This window comes from Larimichthys crocea, chromosome IX (assembly GCF_000972845.2).
Source record: "Larimichthys crocea isolate SSNF chromosome IX, L_crocea_2.0, whole genome shotgun sequence".
Lineage (NCBI taxonomy): Eukaryota > Metazoa > Chordata > Actinopteri > Sciaenidae > Larimichthys > Larimichthys crocea.
The window spans coordinates 9119868-9143774 of record NC_040019.1 but is presented as its reverse complement, the minus strand read 5'-3'; the positions used below and the strand labels follow the sequence as shown (position 1 = coordinate 9143774).

Sequence of the window (23907 nt, the reverse complement as noted above, 5' to 3'; positions counted from 1 at the left end):
CGCCCCCTACCGGCGGAGGCACCAACAGACACCAAACTGATGACGTGGTTCGGTCCGTTGACCAGAGCAGCAGTATGGCCGACCAGAGCAGGCAAATAAAACTCGCTGCAGCTAAGAAAAAGGTAAAACATTTCACTATTAAGCCTTTTTTTTATCATCATAGGAAACACTGTTCATGTTTCTTTTAGGCGGTGTTGTGTTGCCGGTGTTTCTTTTTTTGTTACACATTTCTTTACGGAGCAGGGGTGTTGTCATTACACGTCGTCCGACCTCTGCGCTGTCGCTGGTCCCCACCTCTCTCGCTCCTCCCGGCGCTTTAATGCGTAGGAGAGTCCGGTGCTTCATCCGGGCCTCTTATTGATAGCATTAACTTTCACAGATTATGTAGTTAGTTCTTACAGGTATGTAACGACGCTTAGTTACGCGGTGATTTACTTAACTTACTCTCCCTTTTTCCAACGGTTTATTGTGTGTTAAAACCTTTTAACGTGCTAACTGTGGCAAGTTAACGTTAGCACCCTGGCTAACTAATGAATAGTTGGCTGTGTGCGGGTGTAAAGATACTGCAGTCGGACACTTCTCTGCCTTGTCTGCGGGATGGCTCGAATATCTGATAAAAAATGGCCAACAAAAGGCATTTTCTTTTTACAACTAGCACTGTAGCACAGTTATGTTGGCTGTGTAGAAAAGCTGGGGGGACTGTTTTGACAGCTGACACCCCTCTTCCCTGTCCTGCTGTGTGCTTCAGCTAGGTGTGTTGTTAGGCTAAGTCAGAGAGATGGCCTTATCAGCTGTGAAATGTTAGCTCCGGGAAATGACTCGTCAGCATGTTTCCCTGCCCTACAAGCTTGTCGGGTGGTGGTGGTGGTCGTAGGGGGGATAACATTTGGATAATTCGCTGCGATTTGGACTTTTTAGTTTAGTAATGGCAGCTCCAGTATTTCTCCTTACGACAGCTGACACGGGCCCCCATCCCCCCCCCCCCCCCAAATACACGTAGACAGTGGCAGGTGTGTTTGAATGTCCACATGGATGATCATAGTTTGCCGCAACTTCAAATTCATCTCGTTTGGTTTGAAACAGAAAGTATTTCAAAGTGACAGTCAATGCCAGGTTGGCAGTGGCTATGCATTCCTATCTTGGAAACCGTATCTTTGGAAACAGCTGGTGTATTGTCAGAGAATGGGTGCAGTCCCTGCTCCATCCCCGACCAAATTCACATCTAATTAATTCACATGACCCTCCAGTGGTTGGAGATGACTTGTACTGAAGTGTCTAGTTTGTCGAAAGTTTAGAGCAGTTGCAGAAGTCTACTGCTGGATTTGTAAGATGTAGTAAAGTGAAGTGTCATTTCGAGTCAAGAATCGCTTGCTACGCTTGTCACACATCTATTGTTTCCTTTTTTTGTGCTGCTCAGCTGAAGGAGTTTCAGCAGAAGAGCTCCCCTGCTAGTGTGGGAGGAGAAAAGGGTGGTGGAGGTGGTGGAGGTGGTGGCGGCGGAGCAGGGGCCAAGAAGAAGAGGAAGGTGAAGGGACTAAGCCAACACGATGCACCTTCGTCGGACAGAAACTCTCCAGACAATGTAAGTCAGTGCTAGTCTTTCCATTTGTTTGCCTTCCTTGCCCTTGTTGATCAAATATCAACCTCCCTTTGTGCTTGACAGTCTGTCTGTGTACTTTTTTTTTACGTCTCTGTTTGTATTTGAGCCACTGTTACGGCATTAAAATGCCATCGCATAGCACCTACAGTCTGCAACATTAATAAGAATAGTATTGCAGCTTAGGAAATTATACGGCTGAACTACTCTCAAGTTGGGAAATGCTTGTGGTGAAAAAACACACTGACAGTGTCTGCTAGCCAGGTTTATGCCAGAAAGAGAAAGACCCTGGACAAGAGGCAGAGATAGAAGCTAGTAATAACAGTTACCATTGTATAATGTCAGTTATAATGCAGCAAAATGTAAAGTATTTTGTTAAACATAAAGATTTCAAGTACACAAACTGTATATACATTGAATGGTCTTGTGAAGCAAAGATGGCCTGCACATACATTTTATAATTTTTTTTCAGTTTGATTTCTATCTTAGCTGTAACACATTTGTTATGATAATGTATATTTTGAAAATTATTATTATTTGTCCACTGGCACAGTTTTTGCACATTGGTTTGTCTCATCATGTATATTTTATATATTTTTGAAGGTGTTGCCGTCATGAGTAATACACGTTCTCCGCATGTCAAAATTTGAATTTAGAAACCCGTCTGTATTAGATATTTTACCTGGCTACCGTGACGGGCCGGTGATTGTTGAATATGAACAAAGACAATAGCCAAGGATGGAGTCTCGTGTCTGTTTGAGCGTCTTAATGTGGTTACTTCCTGCTTGTCATTACTGTTATATTTCAATATCAAGCACCGTCTCCTCCTGTGGTCTGAGTACCAATTAAGTCACACAGTTAGTCGTGTGACTCCACAGTTTTCACACACAGGGTGGACTTTTAGCTCAGGTTTCCACAGACCATGTCGGTCTGTAGGTTTCTAAGCCCAATTAGAATCTGGGCTCGTCACAGCTTGCTGCCGGGTCTCGTTGTTTGTTCTGATGCAATTTTCTCCCGAAACATATTTCATTTTGATTAGCCAAGAGTGTATAGACTCAAACAGTCTAAAGCAGTATAAGATCTGAGAGGTCAGAGCAGAGCAGAGGAGACATTTTACAATCACGGCCACCATGATGATGATTCATGTCACAAAATTTAGCATCCCTGTCTGCGTCCTTAAACAAACATCCTGCAGTTTTTTGGCATTTAAGAAAGACAACACTGTCTAAATGATTGACTCGGTGCAGGTTATGCTAGCAAGGGTAAATGTGAGCAAGTTTAGTGTGTCAGTGTGTAGAGCTGATTGTTGATGAAGCTGACGCAGTGAGGGATTTGTAGTCATTCACAAATTGTCTCTCATTGTGAAGCCTTGCTCACATTAGTCATTTGTATTCAGGTAGGGTTATTCTGATTATTAGTGGTATAAAAAGATCCATAAAACTGCAGACAGTATTTACTGACCCCTTGGATTGGACACTCTAGCCTCAGTTTCTCCTCATTACACACCCTTATCAATTCTAGACCGACTCTGTCTAAGATTTCTTGTGGGCAGCTGCTTGTCTGTACCTATTTGTCTAGATCTCTCTCACTTTCTGTATCATTCTCTCCCCCTTTCACTTCTCTTTCATCATCCACCCTTTCTTCTTTCCTGTAGTTTGACAGTATTCTGAAAGCACTTAGTCAAAGCAATGGGATAGTCCTTCCTCCTTATGGCAACAGTCAGGTGAGCCTCTGTCTCCCCCTTTCCTTTCTTTGTTTCTGCCCTGCCTGTTTTTTGCCTCTGCATCCTACTGCTATCAATAGTTGCTCCTCATGTAGTGTGTATATATAGTATCTTCCCCTCATTATTACCTTCTCACATCAAGTGCACATATTTGGGGCAAACTTGAGTGCAAATTCTTGCACTGGTTCTGTTTCTGCTTTTAAATTCACGTCGGAGTGCATTAATGATTTAAAAAAAATGTGAATGGTGCACAGTTTTTTTTTGTTGTTTTTTTTTTTAGTTCATCCCAGTTTTGTTGAGTATTTTTTTAACATCTTATGTAGATGTCAGTGTGGATGGGCATGGTATGCACCCTGTATGGCATGAGTCTCAGTAGTCGCATGGCTGTGATACCTGCACCTGGGTGCGTCATGCCTGCATGCATCTGAGAAAACAAGCAATGTGTTTCACTTTTAAATGATACGTTGTATATTTTGATTGCTACTTTTGTGTTTGTTTGTTGTTGTTTTTAGTGTTATTATGTGATTACATATTATTCTAAATGTTTGCCAGCATGGTTTGGAGGTCTTTCAGTGCTTTTATTCTGCAGAGAGCTCCGTGGGTAGCAGTGAAAAAGCTTTCCTGCTACAGCTAACCAAAAGTAACTTGAGCTTGCTTATAGAGCTATTTACTACAAACACAAACAAAAAAAATCCCTGCATTTGTATGTGCCTGTGTCCTCTTAGAGTGCGGATGGATGACACAATGACACAATTAAGTTAATTTAACTGTAACCTTAATTAAAGTCAGCACAATATAATCAAGTCATTTCCAACACATATCAATTAGAGGCATCGTTGTGGTCTTTCTGTTGCTCTTTCATCATAACTGCTCTTTTATTCTTGGCATTAATCCAGTGCAATGTGCATTTTTTTTGTATATGTGTCACCTCAGACCTTTGCCGACGTGGAGGCCAAGGGGTCTTCAGTTCCCCAGCTGCTGGAGGAACCAAAGGGCGAGCCCGGCCACGGCTCAACCGTGTCTAACCCCGCTAGCGCTAACACTACTACTAACCCTGAGTCTGTCGGTCACAACACTGACCTGCAGGTGTGTCTCTCTCTTACTGTCATTTTCTATCTCTTTTTTTTTCCTTCTCTGTCTCTCAGGTCTATCAATATCTCCTGTCGTTCATGTCTTTCACATATAAGATCATACGCCTTAGCATAAGGACTGCAGATTGCTGCATTTTTACTAATATATTGATTAAAGCAAACAACAGCCTGCATCCTGGTTTGTTTGGGGTGTGCATAATGTGCACTGTCACCACACATTTACTGTATTTTCTGTGTTCCTTCTGTTTCTGTCTGTCTATCTGTCTGTCTTACTCTTCCTTTTTTTGATCTGATTGTCTTTCCGCAGGAATATCCTGATACCAACGGCAATGAAAGTTTAACAGAGGAAACTAGGTGGGTTACCTGATTCCTCACTGCCTGTGGCACCCTTTATATGTTTTAATGGAAGCACACACCACACACAGTTAAGATGTGTAATTGATTATTTATTTGTGTTGTACTGCAGACCACTGTCTTCCACTGAGAGCCTGCGACAGCTCTCACAGCAACTGAACGGCCTGGTCTCTGAGGTACGATTTTAACACCAGCATTGTCTCTTTCTCTCACTCTCTCTCTCTCTCTCTCTCTCTCTCTCACACACAAACACACACACATACATTTCTTTGTCCAACAGCGCAAGGCTTTTAACAATAACACACCACCACTGATGTTCACTTTGAACTAGTGTGTGCTGCGGTTATTCTCGGCTGGAATGCAGGAAGCATTTTCAAATTTGCCAGTTGTTCCCAATGGCCTCAAACACACTGACAGCATTCAACTGATGCGCCAAACCAGCTTTATATATTTCCCCTGAACTTGGTTAGATTTTGCATATTCAGCAGTAAATCCATGGATTAAAGTTCTCTGTCACTACAACGGATTTCCATCACTTAGAGTTCACAGACGCTGTTAATGAGACCGCTGTAGATTCGAGGAGAAAAAAAAAATGTGGGTGGAGGGTGACGGGTGTTTATTGGCAGATTGTCACACAGCCAACGTGACCAACACCAGGGCCAGGCCCTGCCATCAGCAGGCTATGTGGTTGTTTAGGGCCACAAATATTAGAAGGGGCCACACATACACTGTGACTTTCAATGTAGCTTGCTCTTCACTTAGCGTACGGTGTTAAGTTGACTGACTGGCTCAGGGGCTGCCAACTGTCACAAAATGACTGAGACTCACGCAATGAACTATTTTCACATGCATTGGCTTCATTCAGCGTTTCTCCCTCCCCTCTGGCACAGTGAGTTACTATGGTTACTGCTCAGGTGTACTGTCATTGGGTGTTAAGTGAGTTACTAGGGTAACAGGGACGCTGTGAAACTTTGAAATGATTCTCAATAAGAAGAAAGGTGCGAGCTCGCCATCAGGCTGACTACAGTTGTCTTTTTATAGAGTCATACATTGAAAAGCCAAAAAAGAAAATAGTAGAACAGCTGTTTATCAGTCATCCACCTGGACAACACTGTTGTTAAGTTGAAAGTCACCTCACACGTCAGTGAAGCAGTTTACTTAAGTTTGATTAGAGCCTGGCAGCTACACTCACTCACACTGAATGAGTAACTGTACTTGAACTGATGTCTGCGACCTGCCCAGGAAGAATGACTCCATCGGTTTGTCATTGAGTCAAATGACATAATTTTATGCACCTTTCAAATGATTTTAATGATATCAGCTTTTGTTTGTATGAAAATGAACCCATTTTGAAATTGGTGCAGTCTATACGTTGCTGTCCATTCGTCTCAGATCAGAGACCGATCATTTTCTAGTGGAATCTAAGTGAAGCTCGTTTGGTTTTTGGTGACAGATTTGTGTGCACACTCCAGAATAAGAGTTTTTGTACATAGGTCATTATGTCTCTGCCACAGCCCAGAGAGGAAAACACACACACAAGTATTTTGCTAATCTAATAGTGTATCATATGTAAATGGAAACATACAGTAAATGGCACATACAGTATGTTAAGGTGTTGTTGCTCCACATGGTGGTGAAATGCAGGTATTACAACTGCTGACTAAACAAATTGCCCCTCTGCAATGTATCCAGTTTCATTTTGACTTTTAGCTCATAGAGAGATCATTTTTCATTCAAGCACATTTGTATTGTTTGTTGTTGTCTCTACAGAAACAGCATTTACTTTATTTAAAAGCTGCTCGAGTGAAGCCATGGGGTCTGCGTACAAACTTGACTTGAAGTAGACGATGCTCACTCTTTGTTGGAAGTTCGTTAATGTGCGTGTCTGTGTCATTTCAGTCATCTGCTGCGTATGTGAATGGGGACAGTGCCTCGTCTTCTGTCAGCGAGAGAGAACTGGAGGTAAGATAAAAAACTAATGGACAAAAAGATCTTGGAACTTTGAAGCCAAATTTAGAGGTCAGTCCAGTTATATAATAGTATGTTAATGTCACGTGATTTACTCTAAGTTGAGGCCAAATAATGTGAGGCATATTTCTCTGCTGTGTTCTTTTAGATTTATATTTAAACTCTATTCAGCATTAACATACAGTGCTCAGAATGGTTTTCTCTTGCAGCACTCTTAGCTCGCTGTCTAAAATGATAAGCCTCATGTTTGTAGCACTGGCAGTGTAATCTACCCAAAACTCACTGTGACCCTCTGTGTGACGGCGACCTTTCTGGCTTTGTGTAATTTAATTAACCATACAAATCAGATCTACTCCCCCACGTGAGCCTTGAGCTTAAATTTATCATAACATGATATGACAGTGAAAGCTAACAATGGAGGTATTTTTAAAATGTATTGATTCGTCCTGCAACATTGCAAGATAAGTCTCAGTTATTGTTAAACTTTTATAAAAAGACGTGAATGTCTAGCTGGAGTGATAGATGATACAATTGCAGTTTACAACATTTAATGTTGTTTCGATGAGCGCAAACTTGAGACCTCTTGGAAACTCTGAGTGACACACATCACATGACAGTCTGGAGAAATTGAGGCCATGTGGATGTGGTCATGTGGTCCACATCTTGCAAATGATACTCAAGTACATTATATAATAAAAGCTCCACTACCTTCCAACCATTAATAAGTTTAACAACCATCATTTACATTGTATTTTAATTATTTGCTTCACGTCTCATTATTGAAAACCACCACTAGTAAAATTGTTTGCCTCCATGTTATTGATTCACATTTGAATTTTTCTCCTCCTCCCATGTGTTATTTGTTTGATTAAAGTCACTGCACTTTATCCCTCTCTTCTATTTTCTTTTTTTTTTTCTTTCTTTCTTTCTCGGATGCATGTGTGCACGTGATAGAGTCGGAACCAGGAGCTGGCAGCCGCCCTGGAATCCAGCAACCTAACAAACTCTCAGCTCAATACCAAGCTAGACCAGCTGGTAAGAAGCTGTGTGTGTGTGTGTGTGTGTGTGTGTGTGTGTGTGTGTGTGTGTGTGTGTGTGTGTGTGTGTGCACGTTTGTGTGATTGGTGAAACCCCTTTCCAGCCACCCAACAATTACCACATTTGTGCATGAACTGGATGCATCCTGCATGTCATCTTGAGTAACCACACACTGGTTTTCATGTTATTTATTTATCTTTCACTTACATTGACTAAAATGCCTTTGTACAAAGTATAACGTCCGCAGAAGGAGCATTCGGGTGCACGTTCTGGTCAGATCTGTCATGATCTGATGGTAGAGGCCTAGTAGATGTTTTCTCTCCAGTCTAGCACACTAACAGCCTAAAGCTTCAAACAAACACAAAAGGTTAACATAACAGAGATAACGGAGCCGGTTCATTATTTAATACTTTGCACTATCCTTTTCCTGTTTGGCATGCAGATGAGGTCTCTTGCCAGAGTTTTGCTTATATTGTTACACAACTAGAACTGTTTATCTTTCCAAAACTTAAATATGTATCCTGTTGGTCTGGCAGGCACAGCAATCTCAGGGGCTCTCAGATCAGCTACAAAAGGTAAATCGTTTTTCTCTGTCTGCTGGACTGTCTGTTCTTCCTGTCTCATTTTTCCAGCCGACTGAATTTTTGCTTCCTTCCTGGTCATTCATGGACTTTTTTTTTTGTTTTGTTTGTTTTTTTTACTTCCTTCAGGAGAGAAAAGAATTTGAACAGAGGTATTCAAAAGAGCAGGGAGCCATGCGGGAGCAATTACAGGTAAGTTCTCGCAATCAAACTCATGAATTTATCTGATGGTACGTTTTTAGATTTTCTGAAACATGGTCATAACAAATAAAATGGTTTAAAAGCCTCATTGTACTGCCATGTAATCTATCTAGTGTATTATAATGTCAGAGTCCATGGTCTCATCCTGGTATAAACTGGATAGAAAGCTGATCCTCTGAACACACCCTCCCCATTCCAACCCTCCTTTTCCCGTTCGCTCACCATGACAAGAATAAATTGTGCAGTCTGCGCAGCAAGGCTGAAGCACGAGTGTAATTACTCGGCAAAGATCTGTATTTAGTTAATGTTGTGATTTAATGAGGCACTTGTTGTAAACGCGTTATCTAGTCTCATGAAAATCTCTGTGTTTGTCCTTCCTCTCCAAAGGTACACATCCAGACCATTGGTATACTGGTATCAGAGAAGTCAGAGCTGCAAACAGCACTACAATACACACAACAGGCTGCACGGCAGAAAACAGGTGTGTGTGTGTGTGTGTGTGTGTGTGTGTGTGTGTGTGTGTTATCATTTTCATCATGACAGGACTAGAGCACATAGTTAACTTGTCTCTGTGTCTCTTTGTGTTTTTGTGTAGCTGAGACAGAGGAGTTGAATAACCGGCTGCAGGCAACAAAGCAGAGAGTGTCAGAGTTGGAGAGAACTCTCTCCTCTGTCTCAACACAGCAGAAACAATTTGAAAAGGTAACGAACATTGCAGTAATCACTCCCCATAGTCATGTGTAATGCTTATGCAACATATGAAAAACTTACTTTACTCACAATCAGCTTTGTGCATGCACAAAGCAGAAGCACCGTCAGTCTTAACTTCAGTTCTTTGGAATTATTTTATTTTTTATTAGTTTTTGTCATGCTGGCTAATTGTATTTATTATTTTTTTAATGATTGTTTTCCTTTTTTGTCTCTAGCACAACAAAGATCTTGAAAAGGAGAGAGACAACCTGAGGCTAGAGATGTTCAGACTAAAGTAAGTATCATATTGTATGAAATGTAACTGATGCCATGAGAAAGTTTTATTATAATCTGCTAGGTTAGAAATGATGATCATTTCTACGAGTCTGTGTTTGCAGCAATTTGAGTGACGAATCAAAGCAGCAGAACTCTGAGATGTCAGAGCAGCTGAAGCTGAGTGCGAAGGAGAATGGAGCAATGAGGCTCGAGGTGGAAGATCTTCGCAAGAGGCTCGAGATAGCTGACCTCATGTTGCAACAGGTACGTTGAGGCACAAGCCCCAAATTTACAGGACATATGCATTTAAATTCATCATTCTCTTACAAATAACTGGAAGTTAAACTTTAAACTTCATGTATGACCTGCTGTTCACTCAAATGTTTGTCTTTTTTATTCCTCTCCAGTGCTCCAGTCAGTCAGATCCCACCAGTGTCAATCAGCAGGTCCAGTTACTGCTGGAAGAGAAGCAGCAGCTGGAGGCACACAATCACCAGGTCTGTGTGCAAAGAGTCTGAGTGGATATTCATTTAAAGAGTTTTGATTTATGGCGCACATTGTTGTGATATTTATTTTAAAGCTAGAGGCTCTCTAGGAGAGAAACAGTTAAAGAAACTAGTACCCCTGCAACCATTGCTTTATGGAAAGCTCATGAGATTACCGTACCTATTTTTCCTTCTTTCTATATTTGAATATTTGACACATAAAGGTTGTAAACCAGAAAGTTGTCTTTTGTTAATACCATTAATATCCTGTTTATGACTTTGGTGTTTTTTGTGTTGTAGCTTATGGAGTCAATTTCCCAGCTAAAGACAGAGAGGGACTGCTACGCAGAGCAGATCCAGGAGGAGGGACGTGTATGGAAGGACAAAACAGAACAGCTGCTAACGCAGGTAAACTATGCAGTAACATCAGCATAGGCATCATGGTTGACTACAGCTTTGAAAAAAATGTGTGTTATGCGTTGTTTCTTTTGTCTTTGTGTGTATGTCAAATAAATGCATCTCATTTAATCTATGTCCATTTTTGTGTCCGTGCAGGTGTCTTTGGTCGCAGAGGAGAGGGACAGAAACATCAACAGAGTCCAAGAACTGGAGGCCAGCATCACAGAGCTAAAGAATGCTGCAGGTGAGAGTTTCACACTGACCTGACTGAATGTAGTGCTTCTTCCATGTCCTTACTTTTCTACAGCTCCTTCCTGAATGTGAAGGACACCTCTGGTAAATAAGCTGTCTGATTGACTGACTTTAATTCAGCATAATGTTAAAAGTTCTAGTAAATAAATGAAATGTACTCTGACACAGCTACCGTAGTCTAGTGCATTTCTCAGTCTAGAAACTAATAAACTTGGGAATTTGTCCTTCTTCTCCTCCCAGCATTATTGTCCCAGGAGAGAGAGGCTCAGGTTAATGCAGAGCCTCAGTCCTCAGGGCCATCGGAGAGTGAGGTGGCTCTGCAGGAAGCGCTTAACACTCTACAACAGGAGAAAGACGCTCTTATTGCACAGTACCAGGCTCAGGTATACATTACATGGACACATGCTTTAACACGTCTATTTCACCTGTACACAGTATTTTAATAGTAATTTGCCCACATTTTAAGTTACACCAAACTGTATCTGTTCTCTACATAATATTTCAGATATCATTAGTACTCTTAGGTTTGACGTTTCCATAACCAGCTTCTGTAATATTTTCCCCCAGCTGCGAGATAATGAGCAGCTGAGCCGCCTTTGTGCAGAGCAGGAGACGCGTCTGGGAGAGCTGGAGCGGCAGGTGGAGAACCAAGTTCAGGAGGAAGAGGACCGCCGGCGCATGCTGGAAGACGTTCAGTCAGACAAGGCCACCATTAGCCGTGCTCTCACCCAGAACCGTACACTGAAGGATCAGCTGGCTGAGCTACAGAACGGTTTTGTTAAACTGGTGAGGCTGAAAATCTCTGTCCATCTGTTCTCTTTAAATGACACATTTTGAAAGTGCTGTTATTTATATACCTGGTATTTCTTTAGTTTCTGTTCGACTTGCTAACTTTCTGCAGGGATCATATTCATTTTTCTTTCTGGTCTTATTGCCACAAATGCATTTTAAAGATTTCACAAATTCAGAAAGTACGTTTATAATAGTTGTTACCCAAGTGGGTGGACAGCTGCTGTCTTTTTAAACTAAACTAAACTTCCTTCATCCGTGTAGACTAATGAGAACATGGAGCTGACCACTGCCATCCAGTCAGAGCAGCATGTGAAAAAGGAGCTGGCTCGCAGATTGGGAGAACTGCAAGAGGAACTGCACAACGTCAAAGAGCAGGTACGGTCACTCACAGTTAGACAGACGGATGCTGTTTTCTTTTTGTTTCCCTTGGTATTCATTTTCCTCCGTGTTTCTTCGGCTCCAGCTGGAGATGAAAAGTACGGAAAGTCAGGGGTTGATGGAGCAGAGGGACCAGGTAGTAGCCCACCTGCAGCAGTACTGTGCTGGCTACCAGACCCTGGCCTCAGAGAGAGAACAGCTCCACCACCAGTATCTGCAGCAGATCCAGCTCATGGACCGGCTGCAGCACGATGAAAGTCAGGGCCGTGTGCAACTGGAGATCAGTCACAATCAGCTCAAACAAGCGCAGGTGTGTATTTCAGTGTATTTCATAAGGCCTTGTTCACATGGTGATGATGATGCACTTACAAATATGTTGATGAGACTGCTTTAAAAGATCTGGAGTCAGTTCATTATACAGTATATTCATTATATGCTGCGTAACTTCTATCTCTCTGACACCCTGAAACGCACATGAACAGTTTTTCCATCATTGTTTTGAATGACTCTGTGTCTCCCCCTGCAGGAGCATTTGGAGATGTTAGCCAGGGACAATGAGCAGCTGAAGGCTGAGGTGAAGGAGCTGCTCAACAGCTCAGCTCTAGCACCGACATCCAGAGACCAAGGTAAGATTTTTCTGTTACTGATATGTTTGTAGCTTTCCTTCTCTTTTTTTTCCTGTCTTTGTCCAAGCTTCTTCATGTTATATTTCCTCGTTTGCCCTTCACCTTTTGAAATTCAGTGCCAAAAATATACTCCAAGTTCCCTTCACAGGGTTATGACCCACATAATGAACAGCATAAGAGCTTTCTTGTTTCACATTGTTTATTTTGATAGAAATTAAACACAGAAACTGAAAAACTGTAGTCTTTTACAAAAAAACAAGGACACAGTGTCACTGATGCAAAGCATCTGACACCTTCTGATAGCGGAGCTGCAGCAGTGGCCGTTTCAAATCTGCAGTTTCAGTCTGGTCTAACCAGTGCCACCTACAGGCAAGGAATATAAGAGCAGCAACAAATTTGACACTTTTGTGTTTAAGTCTATTAATGGTTTTATTTTGTCATTATGTCACCAGGTGATGGAGTGGAAAGTCAGTCCCTGCAAGAGAGCCCAAAGAAGTCCTCCTCCATAGTTATCCCAGAGGACTTTGAGAGTCAGAAGGAGATGGTGAGGAGGGTGATAAATCCACAAAAAATACTTGTTTTCCTTTGCTTTGTCTTTATAAAACACATTAAGGCTGAAAGAAAGTTGAAAGTTGACATTTACTTGATACATCCAGTACTATGCCAGCGTGAATGATTTATTTTTATGCAGGAAAAAGAACAATCAATGATAAACAAACTATGTACGAGACAAACATTTGGTATTTTCCTCATTTGACCCTCTTCATCACCTCCGTCCAACCACCTTCTGTACCCCCCCACCCTTGCAGGAGGAGTTTATCCGAGGAGCTTTGGCTCAGTTGGAGGCGGAGAGGGATGAGGCCAGAAGGCAACTGGAGGAGGAGCACAGGCTCCACATGGCAGCCCGGCACCAGACCGCGTTGGCCCTCAGCCTTGAGCACCAACGCTACAGCCACAAACCTGTTCATGACCACCATCTCGAGCATCACGACCATCTCGAGCATCACGACCATCATGAGCATCATGAGCATCACGAGCATGATCACACTCAGGGCCAACATAGTCACTGTGAACACAGTCACGAACATTCAGGTGAGGAAGACTGAAAAGAATGACTACACCTCTGTATAGAAGGACACTTAACGACTGTGTGTGTTTTCATGAAGTCTGATTATATAGATTTAAAAAATTGCATAATGTAAACCAGCTGTATACTTTGCTGTCCTCTGCATAGAAGGAGGAGTACCGGTGGAAGTTCATCAAGCTCTGCAAGCTGCCATGGAGAAGCTTCAGCAGCGTTTCACCTCCCTCATGCAAGAAAAAGCTGACCTGAAGGAGAGGGTGGAGGAACTAGAGCACCGCTGCATCCAGCTCTCTGGAGAGACAGACACTATCGGTGAGACAGTGGGGAATCTTCATTGTAAATATTAGTTTGATTACAAATAATGTTTTCTTTGAGTGTGTATAATAAGACAGAAAAACTCTTCATCACCACACTGACTTCTGTTACTATGTTCTGTGTCCTTCTAGGGGAGTACATAGCCTTGTACCAGAGTCAGCGGGCCATCATGAAGCAGAAACACCATGAGAAGGAGCAGTACATCAGCATGCTGGCCCAAGACAAGGAGGAGATGAAGGTAGTGTTGAGCAGCTTTTTTATTTCCAATAAAAAAGTCCAATGTAGTGCGTAAGACATGTTTTTGTTCATTTTTCTCACATTTTCATGAAATTCTACATTTAATGTTGGCAGCCCACATCAAATCATACAGTCAGCACTTGAACCTCGCTGTAATTTCAGTACATGACTGTGTAGATTTCCAGATAGTATGTAAGCTGCTTTGTCAAGAAAGCAGTCTTTAGAAATCTCCTACACAATCACACAACACTTCTTAAGCAAACACTGGTCTTTGTCACACATTAGGATGGTTTTTATTCAGTCAGAGCCACAAACGCTTTCTCTGCTCCTCCAAACTGACATTGTGTGTCCACTATCCACCAGGCAAAGCTGGCAGAGCTGCAGGATCTGGTGATGAGGCTGGTGGCTGAGAGGAACGACTGGTACAGCCGCTACACCGGAGCCATGTCCGGCGTGGGCACAGTGAACCCTGACCTGCTTCCTGTTGGGGAGGATCATGCTTACGCAGAGCACCAAGCGCACACACACACAGAGCTGAATGCTGACAGTGGAGCAGGTAAGCTACAGCTTGAATCAATTCAAAATCAATTACACACAAGCTTGTTTTCCAGAGGATGCTCCAGAAGTGAAGTGTGTTGTCTCTCTCTCTCTCTCTCACTTATGTATCCAGCAGGATCTGTTTTTATTAGTTGACTGCTTTTACATGGACGTTTAGCAGACAGCAGCATTTCTATCTAAGCATCCTATTTTCTCAGTTTAAATGTCTTAGAAAACATATTTGAGAGGCTGAAAACAGCATTCTCTGCCTTTTTTTGTTGTTGTTTTTTTAAAGAAGATTACTGTAACAATCAATTGATAATCAAAATATTTGCAGATTAGTTTTCCGTCTGTCGACTAATCTTTTTGCGGCTCTAATGTGATTACCGGGGAAACATGGAGAAAATTTACAGGACAATTGTAAAAGGAAATACCACATTAACAACAACAACACAGAAAGATGGAGTTTGAGGTAGAATACTGGCGCTAAAGTGACATTGTGGCACGATGTTGAGTCTGCATCTACAGTCATTAGTCTGCCTATCCTGCAGCGTCATGCAAACGTCTTAGACTAAAGTCAGATAAGTGCAGTCCATGTAAACATCATGTATTTACTGCTCTTTGTATCAAGAATACAAACACTGTCTGCTCTCGTTTTTAATACACTTAATATAACTCAATGTAACTTTCTGTCTCTGCTGCAGAAGAAATGGAGGTCATTCCTCTGTCAGAGCCTCCTACAGGCCAGGAAGCCCTCTCGTCCCAGATGCTTCCAACTGGGTCATCCCAGACCGACTCCAAGCCCGTGGGACCCAAAGAGGACGGCACAGCCCAGCAGATCATGCAGCTGCTGCAGGAGATCCAGAACCCCCAGGGAGCGCTAAGATCACCCCCCTTCCTCGGGGAGAACCCCTGCATCCCCTTCTTCTACCGGCCTGACGAACAGGATGAAGTCAAGATCCTGGTGGTGTGAGGTGTGGGTGTGAGAGAGGCTGGTGTGTTTGTGTGCGTGCGTGTGTGTGTGAGTGTGTGTAAGATATTGGACATGTCTTGAAGTCTGGGGAATATTAAACACCACAGTTTACCATATTTGTAGCTTATTTATCATATTCACAAATACCTGGTCACAGATATGGGAACATCTTTGACCCAGTTACATCAAAATGCCCCCTCTCTGTTCTGTGTTGGCACCACGTGTGCATGGTTAAAAAAAAGTATTTTCTATTTGTTGTTTTTGTTTTTCTTTGTCTATGATGCTCTTCCCAGAGTAGTGATAATCAGTATTCCTTACCACAATCTGATTATTCTCCTTACCGCAATTTTTAGTTCCCATCTTTCCTCTCGTCTCCTGTCTTACACAAAGTGCAATAAAGGGGCCGTATATTCTGCCCCCTCGCTGATAGAGTACTTAAAGAGCTGTCAAAAAAAAAGCAGCCAGTTTGTGTGTGACTTTATTTTTAGTGCAAATCTCAGTTTTACACAATTCACTGTACAAATGCAAAAAAAAAAAAAAAAAAGAGCATCGCGTTTGAATGTAATAACCCGAATATTTACCTGTGTGTTTCTGTAATGACGAAATGTGAGGAGAACTGATGATGGCGAGCGAGAAGAGATGAAGAGCGAGGCATAAGTTTAAGTCGGTAAAGAAACTTTTAAGTGCACATAATTAGCTTTTTGAACCGTAAGCGCTGTTCTGTTTTTGAAAGCCACAAGCTCGCTAGTTACATGATCAGGTTCAGGAAGCAAGGAGGCAGGTGTCGCAGACTGGTACTGTTCTTAAAAACTACCTGTTAGTCTACGTTGTCGTTTTCTCCGAAACACTGAAAATAAGTTGTTTGTACAGTGCAAAATGTTAATATATGTGAAGCGTTTGTGTTGTGATGTCAAACATCCCGAAAGACTGAGAGAAGTCACCACCAGTTCCGAAAAGATAGGGGGGGGATGCAAAGATGCAATTTAAAGACCCTGTGAAGAAATGACAAATTTTAGTCAAAGATATTAAGGCAGTATTTTTTCCATTAGTTAGCGGAAACAGAGAGAGAGTGGCATCTTCTAATTCAGATAAATATCTAGGGGCTGCTTTGCTCTTTATTGTTTTCAGCAAGTTCAACTTAATCTTTGCAGTCGGCGCGATACAGAGGTGCAGTCACTAGAGGAAGTTACAAGAAGTATGGTGTTAAATATCTCTATCTGCATTCATAAGTCTTCTTCTGAGGCATTCGGTCATATCGCAAACTCAGTCCATACTCTCATCACTCAAGTCATGAAAATATATATTTTTGTCCTTAGAGCTGCTCATCCATAACTTCTGTTTCATGGGGTCTTTGAGTTCCTGAACAAATTGACACTATTAATAAGAGCCTGTTCTGTTACGCTTGCTTGTTGTTCCACATATCAAAGATGAATTAATGCACATCCTTTACAACTGGAGTGTGTGAGTGTGAGTGTGTATAATCCAAACCAGTTCCCCTCCGGATGAAGTTGCATCTGTTATACCGTTTTTTTTGTAGAGTTCTATCAGATTATATAAGTATGATTGCACTAAAACTGTACAAAGCTTCTCATTCAGGTCTGTCCTCTGTGGCTGGTTGGACAGATGAAGTTTCTACCATAGAGCCTCTTAGCTGGGTTTAATAGTTTCTGTGGAGAAAAAAAGGGGAACCCTATGAAGCCACTCACCTAAGCTGAGGGTTCCAGATGAAGCAAATCTAACTTGGGAGCGTGTCGGTGTGTGTTTGCGTGCGTTGTTGCACTTGGGAGGATGAAGGAGGAAGCTGTGTAAATACGAGCAGAAGGTGTAATAAATGAGATCGCTCACGTCATGAAGTCGTGAGGTTATTCCTAAACGAGAGGGACCAATCGGAATTTGAGAAAATGAACAACTCTTTTCAAAAACTGGAAAACCAGTCAGATTTGAACAACACTTGAATTCATCTTTGGGCATTAACAGAATCCCAACATCTGGACCGATTTCATCCTTCTTTAAGAGAGAGATGCTCATATTCACAAATGTAGATTGGAGGATGAATTCACTAAGAGCTACACTATCACAGCTCATTGCCCACCCCCCCCCCCCCCCCCCCCCCCCCCCCATTTCAGATGAAATCATGGCAGAGGCCTCTGTTTTGTTGAGAGTCTTTCCATGATTTTAATATCCAAGTATGTGAGGGTCTCAGTGTAAGTCATGGAGATATTCTTACCCTCTTATTTGGATGTCTTTCGATTTTTATTGACACATTTGCTCAATTATTAACTTGCACACATATTTATCACTAAAAGCAACAGGACTTAAGGCTTTAGTGCAAATTCTGGTATTTTAAGCCAATTATAGGAAGTCAGATGTAATTAAAATATAAGGTATATGGAAGCCGTATGTATTTGGTGTCATTCCGGGAAAGTAAACAGCACTGCGTCTACCCTAAACCACCACAGCACTTTGTTAGTAAATGCTGTGGTCACTCTCATTGTTGATTTTTTTAAAAGTTCCTCCCTTTGTAGCATTCGGTCACTTTTTGGTTTCCTTTGAAACACGCCACAAAATATGATTTAAATAAATAGGATTTTTTTTTTCTTCATTTTGTGTTTGGGAGTGGGCAGACCAAGAGGTAAATATACAATAAAATCCTTTTAGTGTCTTTTTGGGGGGGCTTGTAAAATATCAAATAAAACATTGTGGATAAAAGGACTTCCCACGGTTTCTAATTCACTGTTAAATATGTTATACGTGATTGAAACGAATAGAAATGAGAACGCATTTATCGTCCTTACTGTAAAAGAGGTGGTGTATATACTGTAACTGTGTAACATATTGTATATTCATTATGCCTGGTGTGTGGGGGAAAGCTGCTCTGCCATGTTTACTGGCAGTGTGTGTATGTCTGTTAGTTTGGAGTCGGGGTGTCGGCGGTTACTGACTGGCTGTGATTTAATACAAAGATTGACTAAAAGAAAAAAAAACAGAAAAATATTCTATTTATTTGGAATAAGTTAGTGTCTCAACTAATCAGTTTTAATGTAAGATAGAAGTGTGTTTGATTGAAATGAAGGATCATTCAGAGAACTGATTTGTTCGAGGGCTGCTTCTGACAGAAGCTTACTGATTTTTTTTCCTTGAGTAATATTTTCTCCCCTTCTCCTGAATAAAACTGATTGAGCAACTTAAACACATCGTGTCTTGATTTGTCCATCTATAATGCGCATGTGAGTTTGCTGATAATATTAACAACGCACTAAACTAAAGTAGCTAAATGAAATTCAGCCACTGTTTATTCACACCTGCGTTTTCTCTACTATCATTCATGAAAAAGGTTTATCAGAAAGAGACAAAGAGGAGACTTCATTGAGTACACTGAGGTTTTTTAATGTGTTGACAAAGCACAGCAATCCTGCAGGTTAAAGTCATCGTTCAATCCACAGCAGTTTGAATAAGATGCAGGACTGCAGGAGTTGACACATTCACACTGTCTCTCTGCTCTTCTACACACAGAGACAAGAAAAGAAAAGAAAAAAAACTCTGCTACAAGCTAAAGTATCAAACAACCTGCCAACGTATACATCACTGCATTACACCTTTTTTTTTCATTTTAAATATTTCCTTACACATTTATTCATAATAATTTAAATATTCAGAAATGTCATACATTGCAGACTAAAATCTCTAGACAGTGGAAGTACAAGTCCCATAAGATGCACCACACATATACATAATAACACATTAAGATATGTCCATCATAAACTATTTACTGTTAAATAAGTATAATATGCTTTGTTGTGTTTGTGAGTACTGAGATGCACAAGGGGTCAATGAAGTGTTTCTTTAAACGGTTAGAAGGACATCAATTGAGGTGCAGAGGTGGATTTCTTTGTGGCTGGTGGGTTGTTGTTTTTTGTTGTTTGGGTCAAAATACAATACGTCGCACTGACAGCAGATAAGGTGAAAAGGTGGGTTGTGGGTTGAACTCACAGGCTCTCAAGACAGCGATATGAGGGTGAAACAGGAGGAGCGACTGATTTTATGCATAGACTGTGGCTGTTTTCACATTCACTCACCCCCGTGACCGCTGAGAGAAGAAAGAAAAGAGGAAAGAAAAAAAAAACAGTCAATGAATTACAGATCTTAACTTGAAAGTTGTCCTGTTAGTACATCAGAATATTCGACGTATGATGTGATCAAAGCCGACTTGGAATCACACACACACAAACCTTTCCCATTAGAGACCTCATTCCCCCCTCTGAATAAATAGGAAACATAAGGAGCTATCTAACAGTCTCAGGGTGCCACCCAGGCCCCAGATTCCCTTCCACTCGGTTAAAAATGTACTGATTCTTGTGTGACTGATGTCATGCAGAGCTTCTGCAGAAAGACCTTCCATATATTGCACTTTCTATTTAGATCCCGCCTTAATAAGATAACGCAGTAACAATGTTTTTTTGTGAAAAGGAGAGGAGGAAAATGGGAAAAGAACCATGGGAGGCACCACTTCAAGCCAAAAAAAAAAAAAGACTGGGAAACCGTTTTTCTTTGTTGCATAGGTTCTGTGGAAGCACAGACAGCAGCGCTTTTTGAGGTTGCGGCACAGTTGTGTGAACTATCTGGCTGTCCACACTCAGGTGAATTTAGTGACAGTGACAGAGAGGTCTTCTGAAGTCTATATAGGCATAAAAGTCCAGAAGGATCCTCGGATGATCGCTCCTCCAGTCCTAATGCAAAGGGAAAAAGAAGAAGAGGAGGAAGGAAAGAAAGGATGAAGAGTAGCAGCCCCTGTCTGTCCAGGTATCTGAGGGTGAGGAGTCCTTTCCCTCCCTTATTTCTTTCAAGGCCTCTGAGAGAGTGAGCGATGGAGATTGCAGTCTGTTTTAAAGTTGATAGGGAAACGAGCATAGAAGATAGGAGGTAAAAGGGAGGATGGGAGGGGTTCTACTTCTAAGAGTCGAATGGTGGCAGGGGGCCCGCTCCTGTTTGGCCGACTGTTCGTTGAGAAGAAAAAGAAAATAAAAGAAGACCTTATGTGGCTGAATGACCGAGGGAGGAGGAAAAGAGAAATCATAAAGATGAGGACCCCAGGGAAATACCTCATAGCCTGAAATGCTGTGAGAATAAAGGAATACTTTCCTTTATATATATATAAAAAAAGAAGAAAAAACAATAAAACAAATGTTAATCCAGGTAAAAAAATAAGTCAGCCAGCAGCCAGAATACCCATTAAAAAGGCTGGAGTATAAAGTAATACTCAGGCAAAGTGTCATGCTGAAGTTTGCAAACGTCTCCCATTTTAGGCTTATAAGCAGGAACAAATATGCCGTATGTATTTGCTTGTATATATATATATATTTATATATGTGTGTGTGTGTGTGTGTGTGTGTGTGTACTTCTGTAAGCGGTGTGCATGCACATGTGCGCATACACTCACAAAAGTGTTGCTCATATTCTCTACCTAGTTTGTTTAAAGTCTGAGGGTGCAGCATGGTTTTGTCATGCAGGTGTGTTTCAAGTATTCTGCATCTCTGTGTGTGAAACGGGGGGGAGAGGGGAGAGGAAGGGTGGGAGTTAGGGAGACAAAGAGACACGTGGCTTGTTGTAAGGGAGCAGGAGGGAGAAGAAGGGAGCCGGCTCAGGTCGGGTGTGGCAGAAAACGACAGGAAGGTGGCACTGTTGTCCTCTCATCCAGAGGTGGGACGGACGGACGGAGGGAGGGAGAAGCTCAGAGGTCTAGTGGGTTGGAGAAGGCGGGGGTCTCCGACTGCCATGGACACACACAGGAACAGATACAAAGAAGAGAAGGACATGTTGGATTAGTGTTTTCTACGTCTCTGCAGTTGGTTTCAAGTTCATGTTAGCCGTTATACTTACATATTGTTATTTCAGGGACCCCCCCATGTGTGAATTCATGCACGTACACAGATATACTTTCACCCACACTGACAACCACCTATATCATGAGGTAACACATGGAGGGAGACCCGAGAACAACATCACAAAGATATCAGGCTCAGTTAACATGGCCACGATGCAGGTAATGTATGTTTGCAGCTGAGGCCAAATGCAGGCGGTATTACTCCACATCTGAGTGCTGTCTAATTACAGTAGCATGCACCTATATAGATTATTTATTCAACTCTGTCACTCAAGGAAAAATACTTTAAAGCAACATTGTGTAACTTTCCTACCATAAAATAAAATCACTTTGATGCTACATTGACATATAATCAGGCGAATGTTGTCTCTTGACTCCACACACCTGTTCCCACACTTTGTAACTTTGTGCCCCAGGTACAACCACCCACGAGAAGTACTTGGGACACAGGCGAGGAGGCTGACGGGGAGTGGAGCCACTGTCGTGCCAGAACCGGAGCTGGGCAAGCAGGCAATGTAACTAGCCTCTATGGACATAATGGATGTCCTGATGGAGGACACTAAGAAGAAACAGGAGGCAAGAGGCCGCTGGATAAGACTAAATCTGCGACTGACATATAGTTGTTGACGAGTTGTTGATGAAATAAAAGGCTGAAAAACAGACGCCGAGCTGGTCTTCTTGCTGTTGGACTACTTAGTAATATTAGCTGGCTGCTAAGTCTTGTGTTGATGTTTGGCTGTTGGCAAAGTTGCCAACTTGCTATTTTTTGATAGTTAATCATAACAAATATACGTGTGAATACTGTCTATATTTAATACGCTGGTATTCGTTCTGTGAAACTGGTGGCACTAAATTAAAAATTAAAAATTCTACACAATGTTGCTTTAAAATGTTGGGGAAAACACTTATTTGCATTCTTGCTGAGAGTTTGATGTTTATTATATTATATATTGTATATAAATAAACAAACTTTTCCTTTAAAATAAGTTTTTCTGATGTTTCCATTTTAATTTCTTAACTTTTAAACCTCTGTTTCTACTTAGATTGTTGTTTCTGAGAGCTCCCACTCCTTCCCCTATCCAATTGTTTAATTTAAATTATTTTTAGAATCCTGAGAATGAAAAAACTATCAGGTATTTCTCTATGTAAAGGTTCGATTGAGACTCACGCTAAGTTCTGTATTGAACAGTGATATACAAATAACTCTGGAGGACAACATCAGACACTTGGAGACAAATTTAGTGATGGGTGGGATGTCATGGTTTACATACATCACATACAACATCAACACAAAAACAACAATAATCTTTAAGTTTTCGACATTTGAGTTTTGTTTTGAGTTGACTCCTGTCTTAAACCCGTTGCTGCTGAGAGAAAATTCCTTCTTCACATCACACGTTGAAACACTGTGACAGTCTGATACCCCCTTCAATAAAAAAAGAAAATGTAAAAATCAGCATCAACTCCAAAAGGCTCAAACACTGATGCAAACACACACACACACACACCATCTGAACTGGGTGTGTGTTTGCCCATGCAGCGCTCTGAGAAGAGAAAAGAAAAGTAAGAAAAAAAGAAAAAATGGCATGCGGTGAAAGGAGGAAGAGGAGGAAGAAGGAAGGTGATGATGATTATGATGATGGTGGACAGTACCCAACGTACCAGAAACGCTAGTCCTCATTGGTCAGTGATAGTGATTCTGTAGAAGGAACCATAGTCATGTGTGGGACAGAGGTGTGGTGAGGAAAAGAGGGATGAAGAGGAGGATAAGAGAAAAGGAGTGCAAACAGTTACAGTGCAGGAAATGACCAAAGTCACATGTGCTCGGCTCTCACTTTGACGCATTGAGGATTTTCGACTGAGGGTTTTTTGAAGTACTCCACCATTTGATTTTGAGGTGACGCTTTCCAGTGAGAGCTTTGCTTAGCAACGTTAGTGTCTCCTACTTTGAAACAGGCAAGCCGCTAGTCTGACAGCAAAAAGATCCGGGATTTAATTTTCTTAAAAAAAGCTCACAAACACAGGCAAGCACAAGGCAGTTTTTCACAAGTGCAAAGTTAATGGAGAACAGAAAAGAAACCCTTTTTTAAGTCCCCTCTAACACTCATTCACAGTGAGTCGGGTGTAAGCGATGAATATGAGTGGATTGTTAGCGATCATTGGTGATGCTTAACCGTGTGTTGAAAGTTTCAAGTGGTGGCAGAAAGTCTAGGTGAAAGGAAAGGACCCAAACCAAGAGAAAAAGAGCAAAATAGTCCACTGATCATGAGTTGTATATCACTGTCTATCCATCTATTCAGGGTTCTATTCATCTATATTCTATCACAACCAGATCTCTTTCACTGTCATTTACCTCCTTCATCCCCTCATCCAGGTGTCTTCACATCCCCCTTAGTAACAGAGAGTATCCACACTTCAGCTTGGCTAGC

The 23907-nt window shown here is 41.6% G+C and overlaps 2 protein-coding genes across 19 annotated transcripts in view; one reads left to right on the top strand and one right to left on the bottom strand.

The window, feature by feature from the left end:
• golga2 (golgin A2) lies at positions 1 to 16141 on the top strand. Of its 6 annotated transcripts, none has more exons than XM_027282291.1 (28): positions 1 to 122; positions 1418 to 1582; positions 3252 to 3320; positions 4254 to 4406; positions 4719 to 4765; positions 4878 to 4941; positions 6665 to 6727; positions 7688 to 7768; positions 8308 to 8346; positions 8482 to 8544; positions 8941 to 9034; positions 9149 to 9255; positions 9480 to 9538; positions 9642 to 9783; positions 9927 to 10016; positions 10305 to 10412; positions 10560 to 10647; positions 10896 to 11038; positions 11223 to 11441; positions 11709 to 11822; positions 11911 to 12135; positions 12352 to 12451; positions 12904 to 12995; positions 13261 to 13543; positions 13686 to 13847; positions 13982 to 14088; positions 14451 to 14643; positions 15332 to 16141. In XM_027282291.1, the coding sequence occupies exons 1-28, from the start codon at positions 75 to 77 to the stop codon at positions 15595 to 15597; spliced, it is 3384 nt and encodes a 1127-aa protein (XP_027138092.1). In that variant the 5' UTR covers positions 1 to 74; the 3' UTR covers positions 15598 to 16141. The 6 variants fall into 6 exon arrangements, with proteins under 6 accessions (XP_027138092.1, XP_019129633.2, XP_019129634.2 ...); XM_019274088.2 differs by having other exon boundaries at positions 15329 to 16141; XM_019274089.2 differs by lacking the exon at positions 3252 to 3320 and having other exon boundaries at positions 15329 to 16141.
• dnm1a (dynamin 1a) overlaps positions 15853 to 23907 on the bottom strand; it is a 55051-nt gene continuing 46996 nt past the window's right edge. For 10 of the 13 annotated variants that reach the window (XM_027282293.1, XM_027282302.1, XM_027282298.1 and 7 more), the window contains one exon: positions 15853 to 21364. In XM_027282293.1, coding sequence (XP_027138094.1) covers positions 21334 to 21364 — 31 coding nt within the window. In that variant the 3' untranslated portion in view covers positions 15853 to 21333. Of the gene's footprint in view, positions 21365 to 23140; positions 23178 to 23907 lie in introns of all 13 variants that reach the window. The other 3 variants (XM_027282300.1, XM_027282295.1, XM_027282299.1) reach the window with 1 other exon arrangement.